This window comes from Moschus berezovskii, chromosome 2 (assembly GCF_049115385.1).
Source record: "Moschus berezovskii isolate FMDL1 chromosome 2, NW_MosBer_1.0, whole genome shotgun sequence".
NCBI classification, from domain to species: Eukaryota; Metazoa; Chordata; class Mammalia; order Artiodactyla; family Moschidae; genus Moschus; species Moschus berezovskii.
Window position 1 is genome coordinate 17,904,749 of NC_142461.1, and position 22,903 is coordinate 17,927,651.

General features: G+C 45.5%; 1 protein-coding gene across 7 annotated transcripts in view; it reads left to right on the forward strand.

Annotated features, from left to right (window-relative positions):
• The window catches only part of LOC129537711 (sp110 nuclear body protein), a 41,215-nt gene that overhangs the window by 7,928 nt on the left and 10,384 nt on the right, over positions 1 to 22,903 (forward strand). For 3 of the 7 annotated variants that reach the window (XM_088845014.1, XM_088845026.1, XM_055397404.2), the window contains exons 4-10: positions 240 to 509; positions 2,375 to 2,458; positions 4,967 to 5,044; positions 10,583 to 10,711; positions 13,029 to 13,175; positions 16,140 to 16,205; positions 18,205 to 18,423. In XM_088845014.1, the coding sequence (XP_088701140.1) occupies positions 240 to 509; positions 2,375 to 2,458; positions 4,967 to 5,044; positions 10,583 to 10,711; positions 13,029 to 13,175; positions 16,140 to 16,205; positions 18,205 to 18,423 (993 nt within the window). The remainder of the gene's footprint in view (positions 1 to 239; positions 510 to 2,374; positions 2,459 to 4,966; positions 5,045 to 10,582; positions 10,712 to 13,028; positions 13,176 to 16,139; positions 16,206 to 18,204; positions 18,424 to 22,903) is intronic. The other 4 variants (XM_088845028.1, XM_088845022.1, XM_088845030.1 and 1 more) reach the window with 4 other exon arrangements.

The window sequence follows — 22,903 nt, forward strand, 5'->3', positions numbered from 1 at the left end:
CCTCCTGTATAGCACAGGGAACTCTGTTCAATGTATGTCCCCCTGAAGGGGAGTGGGGTTTCGGGGAGAATGGATACAGGTATCTGTGTTGAGTGAAGGTTGAGTCCCTTCCCTGTTCACCTGAAATTATCACAACATTGTCAATCAGCTATACCTCAACACAAAATATAAAGTTAAAAAAATAAAATGAAATCTCTTCCCCAAACAATTTCGACGTTGTGGTCCTTCGCCAATCCCAGTTGTCACTTCCCATGGAGGTTGGAGCAGAATCACAACCATCCCTCTCGAAGCCCCTGCCAACCCAACAGGAAGGAGCTCCCCGAGGGCCCTGCTATTGCCGCATCTCCCCTGCCGACACCCCCTACGGAGCCTCCCACCCTGTGCACCCAGTGTCAGCGAGCCCGGAGCACCCGCCCAGCACAGTTCTGAGGTCCCGCATGAGCGGCCCAGCCCTACCGGCCTCACCGTGGCTCTCCAGGGAACCATCCAGGAAGGAAGACTCAATCCAGGTGAGACAGAGTCCATCCAACACCGGTGCCTCCCCAGCCTAGGGTGCCTGTGGCCCCGGAACCCCAGGGTCCTGTCTCTTTGTTGACCTGCTCCTTCCCGAGTTCCCACTACCATACACAACAGCTCTTTCCAAGAAAGACTGTGGGCACTGCCAGAAGCCTGGGTAAGGCCTGGAGCCCAGAACACCTGCTTCCAACCCCTAGAACAGCTCAAGCCTCTGCTCTTTGGCTCTTGTACTCTGCTGGCTCCTGGCATTTTAACTGTTCGTTCCTCTCCCTAACATCCTGTCCCTGTAACCTACGATGGTTTTCTTCTGGCTTCCCTGGCATCTCAAACCGTAAAAAATCTGCCTGCAATGCAGGAGACCCAGGTTCGATCTCTGGGTTGGGAAGATTCCCTGGAGAAGGAAATGGCAGCCCACTCCAGTATTCTTGCCTGGAGAATTCCATGGACAGATGAGCCTGGTGGACTACAGTCCATGGGGTTGCAGAGTTGGACATGACTGAGCAACTAACACTCACACACATAAATGACCAATGACAACATCCCAAATAAGTGATGAATATTCATAAAGGATGCCCACACTCCCCTGACCCTGTTCAGAGCAGTGTTGCTTGGAGCTGACTCGCCCGGGTTCAAGGTGGCTATGAAGGGAGGACACTGTCTGTAAGTCAAGAACGCTGTGGCAGGAACCCCAGGAAAAAGAACCAGTGTGACAAGGAAAAAGAAGCAGAGGTCAATGCACTTGACCTCTTGTCAGGGATGCTGTCACAGCCATTTGACACTGTGATGTCCAAGAGCCCTGCCCACACAGCACTCAAAACACACTGCTCTGAATTAACAAGTAACAGGCAACAGGCAGCCTCAACACTTTACAGATTGCTCACCCTCTGATTAAAGGGACATCTGTTTAAACCAGATTCGTTTTCATATAACTTGGATTCTACGAGGAATGTTATTGAAGTTATTAGGAAAGATGATCAAATGTTTAAAGGTTGCCGGGCCTGATTTCACTTCTACAGTTATGTCATTTATCTCCCCCAACCATCAGGATAAAGCACTTTGATTATGTAAAATGTAACTGTGGAATATTATTGGCCACTGTTAAAAATGGTATCATGGATTCTAAGCTCTCCAATACTGGGAATAAAGGGTCCTATGTGGTCCAAATGTTTTCTTCACTCGTCTAAAATTACCATCCAAGTAAGGTTAACATAGGGGCTTCCCAGGTGTCACAGTGGTAAAGAATCTGCCTGCCAGTGCAGGAGCTGCAGGAGACGGGGGTTCAAGCCCTGGGTCAGGAAGAGCCCCTGGAGAAGGAAATGGCAACTCGCTCCAGTATTCTCGCCTGGAGAATTCCATGGACAGAGGAGCCTAGTGTCTGCAGTCCATGGGGTGGAAAAAGAGTCCATGGGGTGGACACTAGTGAGCATGCCTGCATGCCACACAAGGTTAACATAATCATAAAGCCAATAACAAAAGTCCATCTTCCAGATTTAAAACAAAATAAGTGCTATTTTTACATCAATAAGAGAATAATTGAAAGGAAATAATTGGGGAATTACCTGGCAGTACAGTGATGAAGACTCAGTGCTTTCATTGTCATGGGCCTGGATTTGATCCCTGGCTGGGGAATTGAGATCTCTCAAGCCATGCAGCAAGGCCAGTAGGTGAGGGAGGGGGAGAAAGAAAGAAAGGAAATGATTGTTCTCCCTCCCTGCCTACCCTGCCCTCGAAGAGTGTTGGTGCTCAGCTGGCCCATCATTTTTACCTGCTAGAATAGATTGATTGTTCTGGTTCTTCCCACCTCTAGTTCCTGCTGGTGGGTCCTGGGATCTGAAGTTTCTTTTCTTTCTCTGCTCAGTGTCCAGTGACAACCTGACACCTCAAATAAAAGATAAAGAAGACACTCAAGAGATGCCCTGCACTTCCTCAGACCCTGTGCCAGGTAATCTAGATTTGAACTACTCAGCCTCACCTTGGGGCTTCGCTGGTAGATTAGATAGTAAAGAATCTGCCTGCAATGCAGGAGATCCAGGTTCCCTGGGTCAGGAAGATCCTCTGGAGAAGGGAATGGCAACCCACTCAATATTCTTGTCTGGAGAATCCCACGGACAGAGGAACCTGGCGGGTTCGTCGGGTCACAAAGAGTAGGATATGACTGAGCAACTAACACACACACACACACTCACTCACCTTAACTTCTGTGTCTTCCATGAGGAAAAGCCATTTGGAACATCCAGGCCCAGGGCTCTTCTCTCCACTCTCCACCACCATCATGGTCCAGCTTTCCCACTGCTGCTCACTCTCTGCCCTCAGGAGCTTGAACAGACAGGAAGCCACAGCTCCTGAAAGGAGACAGTCCCAGGGGCAGGGATGGATGGTGGGGTGAGGGAGATGGGTCTGGGAGAGGTGGATAGAGAAGGGACACTAAGGGTGAGGAACAGGAACCCCACTAGTACTTGCCCGACTGAAAGCCGAATCCAAGCTCTGTACCCTGACACCGAATTATTGATATATCTCAGAGACAGAGTTTTGGATGAAGTAGAAAAGAATAGGTGTATTGCTTTGCCAGGCAAAAGGGACTACAGCAGGTTAATGTCCTCAAAACTGTGTGTCCCAGTTTGGACAGAGTAAGTGAGAAGTTTTATATTAGTGTTTCAGAGAGGGTGTGATCAGCCCATGGATGTTCTTCTGATTGGTCGCTGGTGAGGTAATTGGGAGACAGCATCATCAACCTTTTGTTTCTACCATTCTGGGGTTTCTGTGCTTATGGGCAGCAAACTGTTAATTTCTCCCACCTGGTGAGGGTTTCAGTATCTGTAAAACAGCTCACGACATTGCCATGTATTTCCCTTGAGGGGGAACCCAGGCTGTACTATTGTTCCTTTCTCCCTTATCTCCACACCCCACTCCCTTCCCTAATTAGCATCTGTTTGAACCTCCTGGTTGGAACTTAGGGAAGGCTTTGGAGGTCAGATGAAGCCTATTTCCTGTATTCAAGAAATGGGGGACAGAGAAAAGCTTTTTGTGCCCAGGAGCCCCTCAGGGTCCTGCACAGTATCAAGACCTGGACTTCAAACACCACTAAGGAGTCTGCAAACAGAGAACATTCCTCTGCCAGGTGATGTGTGAAGGACTATTTGGCTCAGCAACTCCCAGAGGCCACTTGAGTAGGTAAAATTCCAAACTGCTGCATCAAAATGCAAAGCAAAAGCAATTATTCTCCAATTTAAAATAATTTTTTTTTAAATGGAATTCCTCAGTGGTCCAGTGGTAAAGACTCTACCTTCCAATGTAGGCAGCGTGAGTTCAGTCCCTGGTTGGGAGTTAAGATCCCACAGAAATCAAAGGGTGGCCAATAAATATATAAAAAGACACCATCCTTCTGCCACTATGGCAAGTTTCAACTTTTGTGCCTTTTTTCCTCCCTTGCAATTTACTCGTTGAAATTGGGTCATTTAGCCCTTATATTTACATAGGTTGGGTTTTGAAAATTGCATTCCATGATGTTGAATGCCGAATTGCTTCTGGAAAAATAAACTTCCCCGTATCAGCTATGTTGGTTATCCTGAGCTATAGCTTGAACAGCAAAGGAAAACCAGACAAAAAAGAATGCAAAGCAAACAAAAATACTGTGTGACCCTAACACTGAATCAGTGCCCCAGACGTGGATGGTCCTTCTTTCCAGCCCCCACCTTTACAGTAGGAACTTTCAGTTTCAAATTGTATCATTTTTTACATCATTTGGATTTTTAAGGTATTTAAATAATTTGAAATGCAACCAATCATTTTTAAAGTCTGGGGACTGCTGGCTAGCTGCCTCAGTTAGCTATTCCTCTGTGGCTGGAACTTGACACAGATCTCATAGTACTATGTAAGCAAGATGGTGACTGCCATTGGTGACATGGGCCCTTATTTGATATGGCTTCAGGTCCTTCTTTCTTTCTTAGGGCAGCAAAAGCTAGCAGAATTTGGGGTATTCTTGCGGCTAACAAATGCTAGCAAGCACAAGCCGACTCCTGCTTTCTTTGACAGCAGATAGATGGAAGTGTATAAGGCACTTAGTTCTTCTTCATTATTTCTCAAGATGCATAATCACAGACACAGCAGTTTAAAAATATCCCATCACAGATATCTAAGCAATAGCATGTACCTTTCATGTGGCAAAGGCCGGCTGCTGAGAGTCTTGCTCTTCTTCCGTTGGGAAAGGGGAATCTCTCTAAAGAACTCAGACTGAGCCCTCCTCTGTGGGACAGTTGTTCCGGGTCCACTGTGATAATCACACAGGGAGCAGGAACCACAAGTTGATCAAACCCAGGCCAAGCCGGGGAACCTGGTGAGTCCCCAGACCTGTGCTAGGGGTGCTCTCCACTCTGCTTCTCCCACCAGAATCTCTCAACACTTTCTCATCAGCCCACTCTGAGTTCTAAAGTGAATTATATTTTTTTGTCAGTGAGAAGAGAGGATGTCCCTGAACCAAGTGACCCAAAGGATCTCCAGGAGGCACCCAGGACACGTCCCAGCAAGAAAGGTAAGGATTGCCTTTCTCCTGCAGATCTCAGGAGGGTGGGTTTGGGGCTGCATCTTGTCATGAGCACCCACTAGGTGACTGTAGACATCGTGCCCAACACAGTTTGTTTCTGGTTCACTGCATCTTCTTCTAAGGCCCTCATGAAAATTATAGGGAAATGAGAAGGCATTTGGGACCATTGAAATACACACCCATTGGAACTGTTTGTTCTGAAATCATCAAGGTCTCCTACATACGCAACTTCTTATAGGGTTGATTACATTTCCCTCTTTAATGAAAAGTTGGTTCCCCAAGAGCACACTGCTTCCTCTTAAGACAAGACTGCATATTCTCTGCTACCCTCTCCTCATATAGGAAGGTGGGTTTAATGCCACCCCTGGCTACCCACTGCCCCACCCAGCCCCTTGCTCCCCATCCTCTCCTTTGAGGCTTAGCCATCAAGTGAAGGGCTCACTCCCTTTTCATCACTGTCATACGTTGACTTCCCCACCACTCCCTGGAGGACCTCAAGGCTGACTTAGAGTCTCTCTGTCACTTCCAGTCCTGCTGTCCCCCTGGACACCTGCAAGATCCATGTGAGTAACAGACCCATCCAAGACTCTGACCTCTCAAATCCTTCAACTCCTTATTTCCAGTGACTTTTCCCCCCAACCCGTTCTTGGCCTCCTGAACCCAAGTTGATCCATGGGCCTTTTCATCATGTAAATCCAGCTCATCTTCCCAATAATTTGAGATTTCCTTGTTTTGACACTCAGTGCTTGAAATTTGCTCCTAGTGAAAAGGTTGGCTTGAAGCTCAACATTCAGAAAACAAAGATCATGGCATCTGGTCCCATCACTTCATGGGAAATAGATAGAAAAACAGTGGAAACAGTGTCAGACTTTATTTTTTTGGGCTCCAAAATCACTGCAGATGCTGATTGCAGCCATGAAATTAAAAGACGCTTACTCCTTGGAAGGAAAGTTATGACCAACCTTGATAATATATTAAAAAGCAGAGACATTACTTTACCAACAAAGGTCCGTCTAGTCAAGGCTATGGTCTTTCCCGTGGTCATGTATGGATGTGAGAGTTGGACTGTGAAGAAAGCTGATCGCCGAAGAATTGATGCTTTTGAACTGTGGTGTTGGAGAAGACTCTTGAGAGTCCCTTGTACTGCAAGGAGATCCAACCAGTCCATTCTAAGGGAGATCGATCCTGGGTGTTCATTGGAAGGACTGATGCTAAGGCTGAAACTGCAATACTTTGGCCACCTCATGCGACGAGTTGACTCACTGGAAAAGACTCTGATGCTGGGAAAGGTTGGGGGCGGGAGGAGAAGGGGACGACCGAGAATGAGATGGCTGGATGGCATCACCGACTCTGTGGACATGAGTTTGAGTGAACTCCGGGAGTTGGTGATGGACAGGGAGGCCTGGCGTGCTGTGATTCATGGGGTCACGGAGAGTCGGATACGACTGAGCGACTGAACTGAACTGAACTGATAGCTATTGCTCAACTTCTGATCTCTCCTTCTTACCCCAGTCTATAAAAATGAATTCAAAAGTATCCCTCCCTGATTTCTTCCTTACAATTTCTTCCTCTGCAGCTTTCTTTCAATATCATTTGGGTGAGCAGTCCACTGACCTTTCCCTTCTGCATTCAATCTTCTGCCTTTCTTTTCTTTATTGATTTATGTATTTATTTTTATCTGTGCTGGGTTTTCCATGCTGTGCTCCGGGTTTTCCATAGTTGCGGCAAGCAGGGTCTACTCTTCATTGCAGTGCATGGGCTTCTCACTGCAGCGGTTTCTCTTGCCAGGGAGCGTGGCATCTAGGGCATGAGGGCTTCGGTAGCTGCCAGTCCCAGGCTCTAGAGCGCAGACTCAGTTGTTGTGGTGCATAGGCTGAGTTGCTTCAAGTCGTATGGGATCCTTCCTGACCAAGGATGGAACCCATGTCTCCTGCACTGGCAGGCAGATTCTTTACCACTGAGCCACCACGGAAGCCCTATCCCCCCTTCTTCATAAACCTTCTTACCAGTGTAGAGTGCCAGATCCCTTATTTCAGTAAATTTCAGTAACCTACTGCTATCTTTGCATGAAATGTTCCCTTGGAATCTCTAATTTTCTTGAAGAGATCTCTTGTTTTTCCTATTCTGTTGTTTTCCTCTATTTCTTTGCATTGATCACTGAGGAAGGCTTTCTTATCTCTCCTTGATATTCTTTGGAACTTTGCATTCAGATGCTTATATCTTTCCTTTTCTCCTTTGCTTTTCGCTTCTCTTCTTTTCACAGCTATTTGTAAGGCCTCCTCAGACAGCCATTTCGCTCTTTTGCATTTCTTTTCCATGGGGATGGTCTTCGTCCCTGTCTCCTGTACAATGTCACGAACCTCCGTCCAGAGTTCATCAGGCACTCTATCTATCAGATCTAGTCCCTTAAATCTATTTCTCACTTCCACTGTATAATCCTAAGGGATTTGATTGAGGTCATATCTGAATGGTCTAGTGGTTTTCCCTACTTTCTTCAATTTAACTCTGAATTTGGCAATAAGGAGTTCATGATCTGAGCCACAGTCAGCTCCTGGTCTTGTTTTCGCTAACTATATTTAGCTTCTCCATCTTTGACTGCAAAGACTATAATCAATCTGATTTCGGTGTTGACCATCTGGTGATGTCCATGTGTAGAGTCTTCTCTTGTGTTGTTGGAAGAGGGTGTTTGCTATGACCAGTGCGTTCTCTTGACAAAACTCTATTAGCCTTTGCCCTGCTTCATTCCGTGCTCCAAGGCCAAATTTGCCTGTTACTCCAGGTGTTTCTTGACTTCCTACTTTTGCATTCCAGTCCCCTATAATGAAAAGGACATCTTTTTTGGGTGTTAGTTCTAAAAGGTCTTGTAGGTCTTCATAGAACCGTTCAACTTCGGCTTCTTCAGCATTACTGGTTGGGGCATAGGCCTGGATTACTGTAATATTGAATGGTTTACCTTGGAAACGAACAGAAATCATTCTGTCATTTTTAAGATTGCATCCAAGTACTGAATTTCGGACTCTTGTTGACCATGATGGCTACTCCATTTCTTCTAAGGGATTCCTGCCCACAGTAGTAGATATAATGGTCATCTGAGTTAAATTCACCCATTCCAGTCCATTTTAGTTCACTGATTCCTAGAATGTCTATGTTCACTCTTGCCATCTCCTGTTTGACCACTTCCAATTTGCCTTGATTCATGGACCTAACATTCCAGGTTCCTATGCAATACTGCTCTTTACAGCACCGGACCTTGCTTCTATCATCGGTCACATCCACAACTGGGTATTGGTTTTCCTTTTGCTCCATCCCTTTATTCCTTCTAGAGTTACTTCTCCACTGATCTCCAGTAGCATACTGGGCACCTACCAACTTGGGGAATTCCTCATTCAGTAGCCTATCATTTTGCCCTTTGATATTGTTCATGGAGTTCTCAAGGCAAGTATACTGAAGTGGTTTGCCATTCCCTTCTCCAGTGGACCACGTTCGGCTGTGGTCCATGTGATCAGATCAACTAGTTTCCTGTGATTATGATTTCAGTGTGTCTGCCCTCTGATGCCCCCTCGCAATACCTACCATCTTATTTGGATTTCTCCTACCTTGGTCGTGGAAAATCTCTTCACAGCCGCTCCAGCAAAGTGCAGCCGCTGTACCTTACCTTGGATGAGGGGTATCTCCTCAAGGCCGCCCCTCCTGACCTTGAACGTGGAGTAGATTCTCTCGGCCCTCCTGCGCCTGCGCAGCCACCCCCTGTTGGACGTAGGGCAGCTCCTGTCGGCCGCTGGGCCTGGCAGAAAGTGAAGAGGAACTCAAAAGCCTCTTGATGAAAGTGAAAGAGGAGAGTGAAAAGGTTGGCTTGAAGCTCAACATTCAGAAAACAAAGATCATGGCATCTGGTCCCATCACTTCATGGGAAATAGATGGAAAAACAGTGGAAACAGTGTCAGACTTTATTTTTGGGGGCTCCAAAATCACTGCAGATGCTGATTGCAGCCATGAAATGAAAAGACGCTTACTCCTTGGAAGGAAAGTTATGACCAACCTTGATAATATATTAAAAAGCAGAGACATTACTTTGCCAACAAAGGTCCGTCTAGTCAAGGCTATGGTCTTTCCCGTGGTCATGTATGGATGTGAGAGTTGGACTGTGAAGAAAGCTGATCGCCGAAGAACTGATGCTTTTGAACTGTGGTGTTGGAGAAGACTCTTGAGAGTCCCTTGTACCACAAGGAGATCCAACCAGTCCATTCTAAGGGAGATCGATCCTGGGTGTTAATTGGAAGGACTGATGCTAAGGCTGAAACTGCAATACTTTGGCCACCTCATGCGACGAGTTGACTCACTGAAAAAGACTCTGATGCTGGGAAAGGTTGGGGGTGGGAGGAGAAGGGGACGACTGAGAATGAGATGGCTGGATGGCATCACCAACTCTGTGGACATGAGTTTGAGTGAACTCAGGGAGTTGGTGATGGATAGGGCGGCCTGGCGTGCTGTGATTCATGGGGTCGCGGAGAGTCGGACACGACTGAGCGACTGAACTGATCTGAACTGAACTGCTGTCTTTACCTGCTTTGCTTCTTGTCTTTCTCTAGAACTTGGAGGAGACTATTAGCTGCTTCCAGCACACTGTACCAGAAATCAGGCACAGTTGGAGAGAGGCACGTGGCTGGGCAGCGTGTTCTCACTGTGTCGTCACGACTCCAGCATAAATGACCCCCCACACTGCATGACCACTCCACTTCCTGAGATCCTCTCAAGATCCTCTCATATCTAAAGATAACAGTTTTTTATTTTCAAACCTCTTATACCTCACTGCCCCTTTTGCAAAACAGATGACCTTTCCTCCTGTTTCGTATAGAAGCATCAGATGGGAATTCCCTTTCTTCCTGCTCCCACCCGGTAAGCCCTGCATCTGCCCGCTCTTTTCCAGTTCCTTCCTTCTCTCCAAAGCAACCCTTCCACCTCTCCTGACCATCTCCATGGTCCCTCCTCTTTCTTGAGAATTCAGCGTCTCCCCCTGGTAGCTCAGATAGTCGAGAATCTGCCTGCAATGCAAGAGACCCAGGTTCCCTGGGTTAGGGAGATCCCCAGGAGAAGGGCACAGCAATCTACTCCAGTATTCTTGCCCGGAGAATTCCATGGACAGAGGAGCCTAGCGGGCTACAGTCCATCGGATCACAAAAGTTGGACATGACTGAGTGACTTTCACTTTCTCACAAGGATATATTCAATCAATGCCCAATCCCATCACAGTTCATGAAAGGAATTTTCTCTTGATCCTCCCCTCTCACTTCAGCCACCTCCATCACTCTCCCTTCTGTTTCACAATGAAACTTCTAGAAATGAGTTACCCAAACTTACTGTCTCCATTTCTTTACATCTCTCTCTCCTCTGCTGCTTTAGAATTTCAGTATCACCAGAGATCACCAATGACCTCCTGGCCACTGTGATTTGAAGCTAAGCATTTTTGATACATGAGGTTGGTAGATCAATGTTTTTAGCTGTAAAAGATGATCTGTGTCTTTTCAGGAAAGAAAAGAAAAAGATGTATCTGGGCCACCTCAAAGAAGAGACAGCAGGAAAAAAAACACCGAGGAAGTAAGATGAGAACACAAGAAGGGGCTGGAGGCCAGAGACAGCTCATCCTTGTCGGCCAAGGTGTGGGAGATGGGATTTTATTCTAAGTGCAATGGGGAGCCACTAAAGAGACCGAGTCTGTGAAGTGACATGATCCAATTTTTTTAACTTTTTATTTTATATCGGAATATATAGTCAGTTAACAATGTTGTGATAATTTCAGGTAGACGGCAAAGGAACTCAGCATCCATTCTCCCCCAGACTCCTCTTCCATTCAGGCTGCCATATAATATTGAGGAGAGCTCCCTGGGCTGTACAGTAGGCCCTTGTTGCTTATCCATTTCAAATAGCAGTGTGTACAGCACATGATTCAATTTTCACCAACAAAAAACTATGGTGTTATGTAAAGAATAAATTGGAAATAGAAAAGAATGGATACAGGGCACCCCTTTAAGGGGCAGATGCTGTGGGAGCTGACAGCAGCCTGGATTCAGATCTGGCAGTGGATGGAGAGAAGGTCTATTCAAGATCAGTTTGGAGGTAGAGTTGATGAGATTTGGTAAATTGGAAGCTGAGGATGAGAGAGAGAAATCAAGGCTTGTTCTTCAGTTTCTGACTTAAACAGCTGGGTGAATAGTAGGTGATGCTGTTGCTAAGAAAGGATGCAAATATATTGGGGGGAATTTTAGAATTCAATTTTTGACTTGTTCATTTCAAGATTGGTGCTAACTGTCTATGCATGTGTGTGGGCTGTCAAGAACCATGAGGCTCTGGGATTACCCCCTCCTTTAGAGTGATGTTCTTTAGATATATGAATATTGTAAAACCCCAAAGCACCTGGGTCAGGGAGAAGAATTCTTAGTTGATATTCACAACCAGTTCGACATTGTAGCATGTCTCATATGCAGACCCACAGGCACAAGGAGAGAGCTGATGGAATCTTCTGTGTGAATGCAGATTACGTCCTATAGACACAGGAGAAAGAAGGATGGATTTTCTGTTTCGGTACAGGACAAGGGCAGTCATCCTCTCCTGTTCCTGAAAAGAGAAAAGCAAACAATTTTTACTGCTTTGAGATAAGATTGAAAAGATCCTGAGTCTTCACCCTAATTTGGGAGAATGTAAATGCCTCTTTCTAAGAGCCAGAGAAACCCCAGGTGTCTCCAGCTTTTACTAAAGATTCTCCAAGTTCTAGGCTTCATCCCTTTTGACATGTAAACACCTAGGGATAGAGTGCTCCAATGTCCCTGGTACTGTGGAACTTAACCTAGGAGCCTAGCCCAGGCCACAACCATTTTATCATGACCAGAATGAGAAGTTTTATCACCTCTTTGGATTAGGCAGTAATTAACTATCTAGAGATTTAATTTCTATGGTATATATGAAAAGTGAAATAATTCTAGGGGAAGTGAAAGAAAACATCTCTTATTTTTATATCATTTATACTTTTGTGTCTCAGGAGGCTAGAGCTTTTCACAGAAGCACTGAGAAATCAAGGAGACAATTTCCCCACAGTACACCAATTTGAGAGTGCAGGTCACTTAGTCATATCTGACTCTTTGCAACCCCATGGACTGTAACCTGCCAGGCTCCTCTGTCCATGGGATTCTCCAGGCAAGAATACTGGAGTGGGTTGCATTCCCTTCTCCAGGGGATCTTCCTGATCCAGTGATCAAACCCTGGTCTCCTGCCTTGCAGGTGGATGGATGCTTTACCGTCTGAGCCACCAGAGAAGTCAGTTTGGCACTCAGTAAAAAAATCTAGTCCAAAGATATAAATACAAAATCCATTGGCAAAATAAAGGGAGAAGAGAGCCCCAGTTCTAACACTCCCACTCCCACTTCCCTTCACCCTCTGGGTCTCGTCCTCACCCTCCACTGCAGGGCCCCTGCTTCTCAATTCTTTGATACCTTTTGCTCTTTCCCTGCTAGAGGCATCCTGTGTCTCTCCTGTCTCCTGTATCACACACAGGCCCTAGGAAACCTGGAAAAGTGCTTTACGAGACCCCTCTTCTGCTGAAACAGACCATCTGGCCATGTTTACCTGGATGTGGTACTTTCTGGCAGCAGGGTTCTGAAGCAAGGAAACAGGAAATCAGCCCCAGTGCTCTGGGATTCCCTCAAATAATCTGATTGATTTCAACAGGTTGCACAGAGAGTGAGAATAGACGGTAAGTTTTCAGGGGAAAGGAAGGTACATACAAGAAATATACATATATATATATATATATATATATATAATTACAAAGAAATAGCAGGAGAAGAGTGAGGTACAGAGCAGGGGTACCAAGGTCTCACAGTGGGAGACTGGGAGTATGAGAAGGCAATCACTGTTTGGGGAAGGAGGAGGGCCACTGGGACCCCAATTAAAGCTATTTCCCAAATCACTGTTTGGCCAGGGGCAGCCTTACCTGTGCATGGGATCCAAAAGACACTCCAACGGCTGGATCAGGTGACTCATACAGAGGATGACTCAACCAGGAATACAAAGGTCATGACAAGGGCACAAAAGAGGACAGAATGTGCCCAGATGCCTAAATCAGAGGGTAAGGCTGGTGATGGAATTTGTCATCTGAATGCTCAGTGTGGAAGGCTCTCTCCTGCAACCCACAATAGACCAATAATTTATTACCATAAATAATATATTTTTATGAAAAATAGCACACTTTTCAAATAAAAATATTAGTTAGGTGAGTGGTATCATTTTACATTTTTGCAACTCTCTTTAATATCTACCTTAATCAAAGCTGGATTCTTTTAAAAAATTTTATTAACTATCTTTTCAGTGTGCTTCTTCAATATTTTTGTACATATCTTTACTGTATTATATTGAGAGCTGAAAGAACATTTTTAATAACATCAATCTATACCCTGTTAACAATTGCTTTCTGTTTTTAAAGCTTCTTTTAAATTTTTTTCTTTAATTGAAATATATTTGGTGTACAATATTATGTTTCAGGTACATTACATAGGGGTTTCATTTGCATACACTATGAAATGATCACCGCCATAAGTCTAGTAACTTATTAACTATCCCCATTCAAAGTTATTACAATATTATTGACTTTATTTCTTATACCATATGTTATATCCCTTTGGCTTATTTATTTTATAACTGGGTGTTTGTACCTCTTAATCCCCTTTACCTTTTGAATCATAAGAAGAAAATCTAGCCCCACACAAATCTGTAGCCAAAAGGGTGGAGTACTTTAACAGTCTTTTGAGATATCTGTGGTTATTCACCTTTGAAACTACACCAAAACTCAACAAGTGATAGTTTCTTAAAGGTTTGCTGTAACCAGAGTCTGAAACCACATCAATGAGCTTTTCATACTCTGTTGTAGTAAGATGTTTCACACTATCTTGTGTTTCAAATGAATCTCCTACTCATGCCAGATTTTATAACATCATATACAACTGGAAAGTATTGGTTTACTGGATTTTACAGTGAGCTTACAACTCAATCACCTGAGTATTGTTCTTGAGAAAACCGTGGTACTTCAAGATGCAACAAACTACTTTATATGTGCTCCCTAATTTTTCACAACTTTTTTCCTTTTGGCTGCATTGGGTCTTAGTTACATCATGCGGGATCTTTCATTGCAGCGCACAGACTCTCTATTGTGGAGCACAGGATTAGTCACTCCACAACATGTGGGATCTTAGTTCCCTAATCAGGGATCAAACCTGTGTCCCCTGCACTGCAAGGCAGAGTCTAAACCACTGGACCACCAGGGAAGTCCTCACAGTTCAGCTCAGTTCAGTTGCTCAGTCGTGTCCGACTCTTTGCGACCCCATGAATCACAGCACGCCAGGCCTCCCTGTCCATCACCAACTCCCAGAGTTCACTCAAACTCATGTTCATTGAGTCGGTGATGCCATCCAGCCATCTCATTCTCCATCGTCCCCTTCTCCTCCCGCCCCAATCCCTCCCAGCATCAGAGTCTTTTCCAGTGAGTCAACTCGTCACATGAAGTGGCCAAAGTATTGGAGTTTCAGCTTTAGCATCAGTCCTTCCAATGAACACCCAGGATTGATCTCCTTTAGAATGGACTGGTTGGATCTCCTTGCAGTCCAAGGGACTCTCAAGAGTCTTCTCCAGCACCACAGTTCAAAAGCATCAGTTCTTCGGCGATCAGCTTTCTTCACAGTCCAACTCTCACATCCATACATGACCACTGGAAAAACCATAGCCATGACTAAAAGGACCTTTGTTGGCAAAGTAATGTCTCTGCTTTTTAATGTACTATCTAGGTTGGTCATAACTTTCCTTCCAAGGAGTAAGTGTCTTTTAATTTCATGGCTGCAATCAGCATCCTCAGTGATTTTGGAGCCCAAAAAAATAAAGCCTGACACTGTTTCCACTGTTTCCCACGAAGTGATGGGACCAGATGCCAGGATCTTTGTTTTCTGAATGTTGAGCTTCAAGCCAACCTTTTCACTCTCCTCTTTCACTTTCATCAAGAGGCTTTTGAGTTCCTCTTCACTTTCTGCCATAAGGGTGGTGTCATCTGCATATCTGAGGTTATTGATATTTCTCCCAGCAATCTTGATTCCAGCTTGTGCTTCTTCCAGCCCAGCGTTCCTCATGATGTACTCTGCATAGAAGTTAAATAAGCAGGGTGACAATATACAACCTTGACGTACTCCATTTCCTATTTGGAACCAGTCTGTTGTTCCATGTCCAGTTCTAACTGTTGCTTCCTGACCTGCATACAGGTTTCTCAAGAGGCAGGTCAGGTGGTCTGGTATTCCCATCTCTTTCAGAATGTTCCACAGTTTATTGTGATCCACACAGTCAAAGGCTTTGGCATAGTCAGTAAAACAACGCAAGCACTCATTAACTACATCCTCATCAACCCAGACATGATAGAAGTTTTTACAAGTTTGGGTATAATTCAAACCAAGCAATGCATTTTTTGGACTTTTGGGGGGGTCTAAAGACGCTTTTTCAAAAAAAAATTTTCATTTGTATTACGTCTTTTAATTTATGCTTTAATTTATGTACTTTCAATTTATGCTTTTTGTCCATTTTCTTAGCACACTATTCATTTTTTGTTTATCTATTAAGGACATTCATCCTCTAATGTTACATATATTAGAATTTCCCAGTTTTATTTTAATATTGTATGGATACTTTTTGAAGTATGGGCATTCAAGTTTTTTAAATGGTTAAATCTGTCCATTGTTTACCTTTATGATTTTTGGCCTTGAGTTTGGCTAAGAAGATCATTTATATCTATGGCTTATAACAATCTCTTTATATACTTTCTTCTAATCTTGAAAAAACTAGTTATTGGAAAAATGGCATATTTTAATGTTAATTATTTGCCACATCTCTGTTATTCTTTATTCAATCCTTTTTCATTTCCAAGTACTTTCTTCACATTGGCTCATTGTTCTCTTTCCTCCCCAAAGTGATGGGAAGATAGAAAAAATTTTACTTAAAAATTTCAAACTTGTAGATCACTATAGATAGCCATAAAAGATTATTTTCTTTTCTGTTTCAGAAAGGAAGAGAAAATTACATAACTGGCCAAATTCGAAAAAAAGACAGAAAAATTCTCTCTCAAAAGGTAAGCAAGAAGGATGAAGTTGTCATTCCCTTGGTGTTCATTAGGGTTCTTCTCTCCAGCCACATGGCGAACTCCACCCCAATGCCTAGACCATCTCATCAAGGTCTAGACCTCTCAACAGGAGAAACATGTTGGTTCCAACAGGCTTCTTTAATCTTATCACTGGGAAGGAATGAGGTGGAGGTGGACAGAAGGCTGCTGCTGCTAAGTCACTTCAGTCGTGTCCGACTCTGTGTGACCCCATAGACGGAAGCCCACCAGGCTCCCCCGTCCCTGGGATTCTCCAGGCAAGAACACTGGAGTGGGTTGCCATTTCCTTCTCCAGGACAGAAGGCATCAGACAATTTTGAGATATGGGACTTCCCAGGTTACTCTAGTGATAAAGAACCCACCTGCCATTGCCGGAGACACAAGGACACGGGTTCGATCTCTGGGTTGGGAAGATCCCCTGGAGGAGGGCATGGCAACCCACTCCAATATTCTTGACTGGAGAATCCCCGTGGACAGAGGAGCCTGGGGAGCTACAGTCTATAGGATAACACAAAGTCGGACATGACTGAAGTACACACAATGTCCAGTACAAATTCAGAGCAAATTCAATGCAAATTCAGAGCAAATTCAGAGCCAAGAAGAACAGACAAAGCAAAAACCTGAATGTGCAGGCAGGATTCAGATTCCCAGTCCCAAACTGGGGTTAGATTTGTGGTCATGGAGTGTCCAAAACCACCTGCAGAGATGCTTAGCATGCCATTGACTCCACGCATGAAAAAGCATGTTATTTGCAGCACAAGAAACAAAACTGTATATAATTCTGTGTTTTTCTGGACCCTCTGCTTTATTCCTTTTCACGCTCATCACCTTTTATCCTTTTCCTCTGCATTTTCTCCCTCTTCCCCTGCCCCTCTCCTTTCTTCTTGTTTCTTTAGTCAAGATGTGCCGATTGGTGGGGATTGTCTTGGATTCCCAGCCCTTAGAAGGGAATGTGGCACCCTGGGAGGAAATCTCCTCTCAGCGCCCAAACTGGAATCATGACATGCATTTCACTGCTTTGGACATTTTCCCAATTTTTCTGCTTGTTGCCAATACCCCTCAGTCTTGGGGTCTGACCCGGGAAGGCACCAGAACCTCCTCCCTCACCCTTCCCCTCCCCCTGTCTCTTTCTCCCAGTCCCCAGCCTCACTGCCTCCTTGTCACATGCTGAGTTCTCTCTACCAACAACTTCTGGGAACACTTGGCATTCAGACCTCTGAGCTTTTCTTGTTGGTGTATAAAAATAATTTTTGGAACATAGAAATCCCCTTTCATTCATGTTTCTGAGATTTTGTGTAGTATCTCCACAGTGGCCTCGACTGAGATCCTGGGCTAGATTCTGCCCTTTCCCGAAAATTGATTGACTTCATAATTAGGGAACCCTGACCATTACAAGGGGCTTCCCTTGTGGCTCAGCTAGTAAAGAATCCACCTGCAATGCGGGAGACCTGGGTTCGATCCTTGGGTTGGGAAGATCCCCTGGAGAAGGGAAAGGCTACCCACTCCAGTACTCTGGCCTGGAGAATTCCATGGACTATACAATGTACAAGGATGAAAAATACGTAATTTGGATATTTTCTAAACTATGCTGCTTGTTACACGTTCATTCCACAGAGATTCATCGAGCTGGGGTGTGTTCTGGCCACATGCCCTAGCTTCTGAGGACTCAGCAACAAGCAGAACAGACAAGACCCCTGCCCTCCTCACGAAGCTTATATTCTCACTGATACACATGTAATGAAGAGTCAGAAAGAGGAAAGAGGAAAAGAGAAGCAGGGTTTAGGGAGGAGAAGAAAGATACATCCAAGAAAAAGAGAGAAATGGTTATGGAGAAGTAGTAAGACAAGAGGCAGGCAGGGGTGCAAAGGGAGCTCAAAGTGAGGGGACTGGGAATGTGAGAGGGAGGTCACTAACAGGAGGGCCACTGGGACCCCAGTGAAAACTCATCACAAATCTCTATTTGGTCCAGGAGCAGCCTCATCAGGGCTCAGAATCCAAGAGAAGCTCCAAGGGGTGAATCAGGTGACTCAAAAGAAGGACGACTCAAGTGGAAATTCAAAGGTCATGACAAGAGCCCAAAAGGCACAGGCTGAAGGTGCCCAAACGCCTGCACAAAAGGATGAAGCTGGTGGTGGCAGTGGTCACCTGAATGCTCAGCGTGGGAGGGTCGCTCATGGAGCCCGCACAGGTGACGCAGATCTAAAGTGACTGCTCGGAGGAGGGAGCAGCATAGACGAGGCAGCATGAAGACAGAGCAAGCGTCTCAGGGTCTGGGGGTGGTTGTCGGGAGAAGTAACTGCGTTCTCGGTGCAGGTCGCCTCAGCTGCGTCCTGTGGGCCCGCATCACCTCTCCCAGGGTCTGCTGTTTATGTGCCCATCAGCAGAGTCACCTCTGCTCCATGGAGTCTGGGGGCTCCTCTCTGATTCGGGCCGACCCAGTGTCGGGAGAGGCACCAAGCCTCGAAGTGGACACGCTCTCTGGCTTATTTCTTCACGGTTTGTCTCTGGAGGTGAAACAGACCAATCCATGAATGTGCATATTCAAAATTATCTCGGGACTTCCCTGCAGGTCCAGTGGTTAAGAATCCACCTAACCGTGCAGAGGACACGAGTTTAATCCCTGGTCGGGCAACTAAGCTCACGTCCCACAACCACTGAGCCTGTGTGCCACAAAGATGCATGTGCTACAGCTAAGACCTGATGCGGTTAAATGAACAAATAAATATTTTAAAAAGTAAGATTATCCCATACTGGGAAACCCCTGGTCATCCGGTGGTTAGGATTCTGTGCTCTCACTGCCGAGGGCCTGGGTTCAATCCCTGGTTGAGCAACTTAAATCCTGTAAGTGGCGTGGTGCGGTGTGGCCAAAAAATTAAATTTAAAATAAAATAAACCATATCCAATTATCAAACCATTGCCAGTTTAGACTCCCGTGAATGTGGTGTGGACACACTTTCCCCTACGTCTTCACCAGCACTAGAAATAACAAGGGCTTCCCTGGTGGCTCTGACGGTAAAGAATCTTCCTGCAACACAGGAGAACCAGGTTCAGTCCCTGGGTCGGGAAGAGCCCCTGGAGAAAGGAATGGCTACCCACTCCAGTCTTCTTGCCTGGAGAATTCCATGAATAGAAGAGCCTGGTGGGCTACAGTCCATGGGGTCTCAAAGAGTTGGACACAACTGACTAACACACACACACATGGAAATAACAAGCCTTTTCCATTTGTTGAACACACAGGCCAAGAGTGATAGTCTGCCAGTGTTTTCCTCGAAACTTCTTTGTGCACTGCACAGGGTTAAACACGAGGTGGGAGGTCACAATACTGCTCGCCAGCATCTCAGAAGGTCACATATTCCTGCCTTGTATACTCAAGAAGGGCCGTGTGACTTGGCCAAAGAAATGTGGACATAAATGAGAGGGCCACTGCAAGCCAAAGCTTGAAAAACTTTTTCTAAAAAGGGCCAGAGAGTGAGTCATTTAGGCTCGGCTGGCCATACTGGTTTACTGCTGCTACTTTAACCCTTTCTTGGTAGCAGGAAACTGGCAGAGGCAAAAACATAAACAAGTAGGCCTGGCTCCACCCCAATAAAACATTCATTACAGAAACAGACATTGGGCCGATTGGCTCCTGGGCCGTAGTTTGCTGACATCTATAATAAACCACCGAGTTCTGGGAGGACCATAAATGAGGTCCATAAATGGGGCTTCCCAGGTGGCTCTGGTGGTAAAGAACCCACCTGCCAATGCAGGAGACATGAGACACAGGTTCGATGGTTGGGTCGGGAAGATCCCCTGGAGGAGGAAATGGCAACCCAATCCAGTATGCCTGCCTGGAAAATCCCATGGACAGAGGAACTTGGCAAGCTACAGTCCCTATGTTAGCACAGAGCTGGACACGACTGAAGAGACTTAGCATGCACTGTTTTTATTACTTTTTAAATTTTTATTGAAGTGTAGTTGATTTACAGTGTTGCATTACTTTCTGCTGTATAGCACAGTGAATCAGGTATACATAATCCATATATCCACTCCATTTTAGGTTATTTTCCATCTAGGCCATTAGAGAGTATTGAGTGGAGTTCTCTGTGCTGTACAGTGCAGGTCTTTATTTGTTGTCTATTTTCTATATAGTAGACAGCACTGCATTGATTTCTATTCTGGTCAAGCTCATCACAGGTCGCATCTTGAGGAGCACTGGTATACTGTGCTTACAGAAAAATGCTGGTGCGTAGTGTACAGCTTGAGGGACTCACACGAAGGAAAAGCCCAGGTGTACCCATCAACCAGGTCAAGAAATAGAACATAATCCAGGCCCGTATTCCAAGCCCTAGCCACAGCCCCCAGGGTGTCTCCCAGCCTGGTTCTCTGAGCACCACCAGTGCTTCCGGCTCCGTCCTGCTCAGGGCCAGCTCATGCATCTCCTCCCCCATCACACGCTCTGTCCCCACAGCCAACCCCTCCACCCTCCTTCCTTCCTTGCTACGCAGCTTCAGTCTCACCTTGAACAAAGCCTCTTGGACCCAGCAGGTAGTGTTTTTTCTTGGTGGCACTTATCACAAGTGTAATTTTTTTTTTGATAGGTTTTTTTTGGGGAGTTCTCTGTTTTTTCAGCCATACCTTGAAGCATGCAAAACTTCCCCCATCAGGGATTGACCCCACACCTCTTGCAGTGGAAGCACAGAGTCTTAACCACTGGACCACCAGGGAAGTCCTTAGATTTCTTTATTAAAAAAAAAAATTGAAGTATAGTTAATTTACAGTGTTCTGTTAATTTCTACTGTCCAGCAAACTGACTCAGTTATACATATACATGTATCCTTATTCAAATTCTCTTCCTATTTAGGCTGTTAGATAATATTGAGTAGAGCTCCCTGTGCTCTACAGAAGGTACTTGTTGGTTATCCATTTTAAATACAGCAGTGTGTACATGTCCATCCCAAACTCCCTAACTGTCCCTCCCCCCACCATTCCCTCCTGGTAACTGTAAGTTCTTCTTTAAGGCTGTGAGTTTGTTGGTTTCATCACGAGTGTGATTACCTTCTGTGTACATCCTATTCACTGCGGGAAAATCAAATGAGGTCAGAAGGCCTTGCTCGTGGCTCCAGCTCTCTTCTGTGCCTTGTAGTTTGTGCTTAAATAGCTGCCAGATCAATACATTATCCATTCTTCCTCATCAAGTATGTATACCTGTATCGGGGCTTCCATTGACCCATATAAACTAAGAGAGCCCCTTGCTTGACACACTTGACTTAATCTGGCAGAGCTGATTCTTGTAACCAGGCCCTTTACTGCCCCCTGCTGGAAAGAGGCAGGAAGTGTGCGAGTGGACTATAGCTCTGATGTCAGGAGCTTCCCACCCCCACCTTAAAGGGGGACTCTGCTCAGTGTGTATTCCACACGACCAAACACAGAAGCCCTGACAACGATATCTAAGTGTGTACGTCACTTTACAATTGGCAACCGATTTGTTCTACTTTTTGCCATTTAATCCTCAAATAGGTATTTTGCAGTCCATTTTGCAGATTCAATTAGAACATAAAGGACTTGCATGAGCTAAAACCAACCTAGGTGTTTTAATCTCAAGTCCTTTGTTTTATGCTGAAAAATAAATACTCCCCCTCCAGGTCTTTGTAGGAAACACAAGTAGGAGGCAAGAGTCCAGGCAAACACTGACAGCTGTCCGTCAGCATCAGCTTCTCCCGCCTCCTTAGCCTGTCCGCCCACCTGGCTTTGACTTCTGATTTAACACCTTGTCTTGGGGTCGCAAAGAGTCGGACGTGACTGAAGTGACTTAGGAGGCAGACACACACTCTGTGTGGGACAGAAGAGCCTGGTGGGCTACAGTCCATAGGGTCACAAAGAGCCAGACACGACTGAATACCCACACGCACACTCTGCTGTTAAACGATCTGGAATCTTGTGGCAGTGTTCCTTACGGCGTGGAAAGAGCACACACACAGGGGTTGGCATGTCTGGATTCCAGTGCCAGCCTCATCTCACAGTGCGGTGACCACCAGGCATTCTCTCTCCAAATCTGTGCAAAGTCCCTAACTCTAAAACGAGGACCATGGCCACTGCCTTCCCTTTCTTAAGGTTGTTGTGCAAATAAACAAGAAAACATACGTGCGCTGCTTTTTCTAGTCCCCTAACTAGTGCGTCTCCAGCCACATGGGCCCTTCCTCTACAGATCATAGGGGTCCAGACTTTTCCCCAGGCCATGATGGGTTTTTCTGTTTTAATTTTTATTTATTATTACTTGTTTTGACTGCACCTGGTCGTCATTGCTGCGAACAGGCTACTTTCTAGTTGTGGTTCTTGGGCTTCTCAATGCGGTGGCTTCTCTCGTGGTGGAGCACAGTCTCCAGGGTGCATAGACTTCAGTAGTTGCAGCTCATGGGCCCAGTGGTTGCAGCAAACGGGCATAGTTGTCCTGTGCTGTGTGGAAGCTTCCCGGACCCAGGATTGAACCTGTGTCCCCTGCATTGGCAGGTGGATTCTCAACCACTGGCCCACCAGGGAAGTCCCCAGGCATGATGTTCACCTTGTGCCTCTTCCCTAGGTTCTGTAAGAATCCCTGGAGGTGGTCTTTCCCATCACTAATGGCGGTTTTTCCATTCTGCTCTCCTTTGTCTCTGTTAGGCTTTTCATTTTCTCCACCAGGTTTTTCA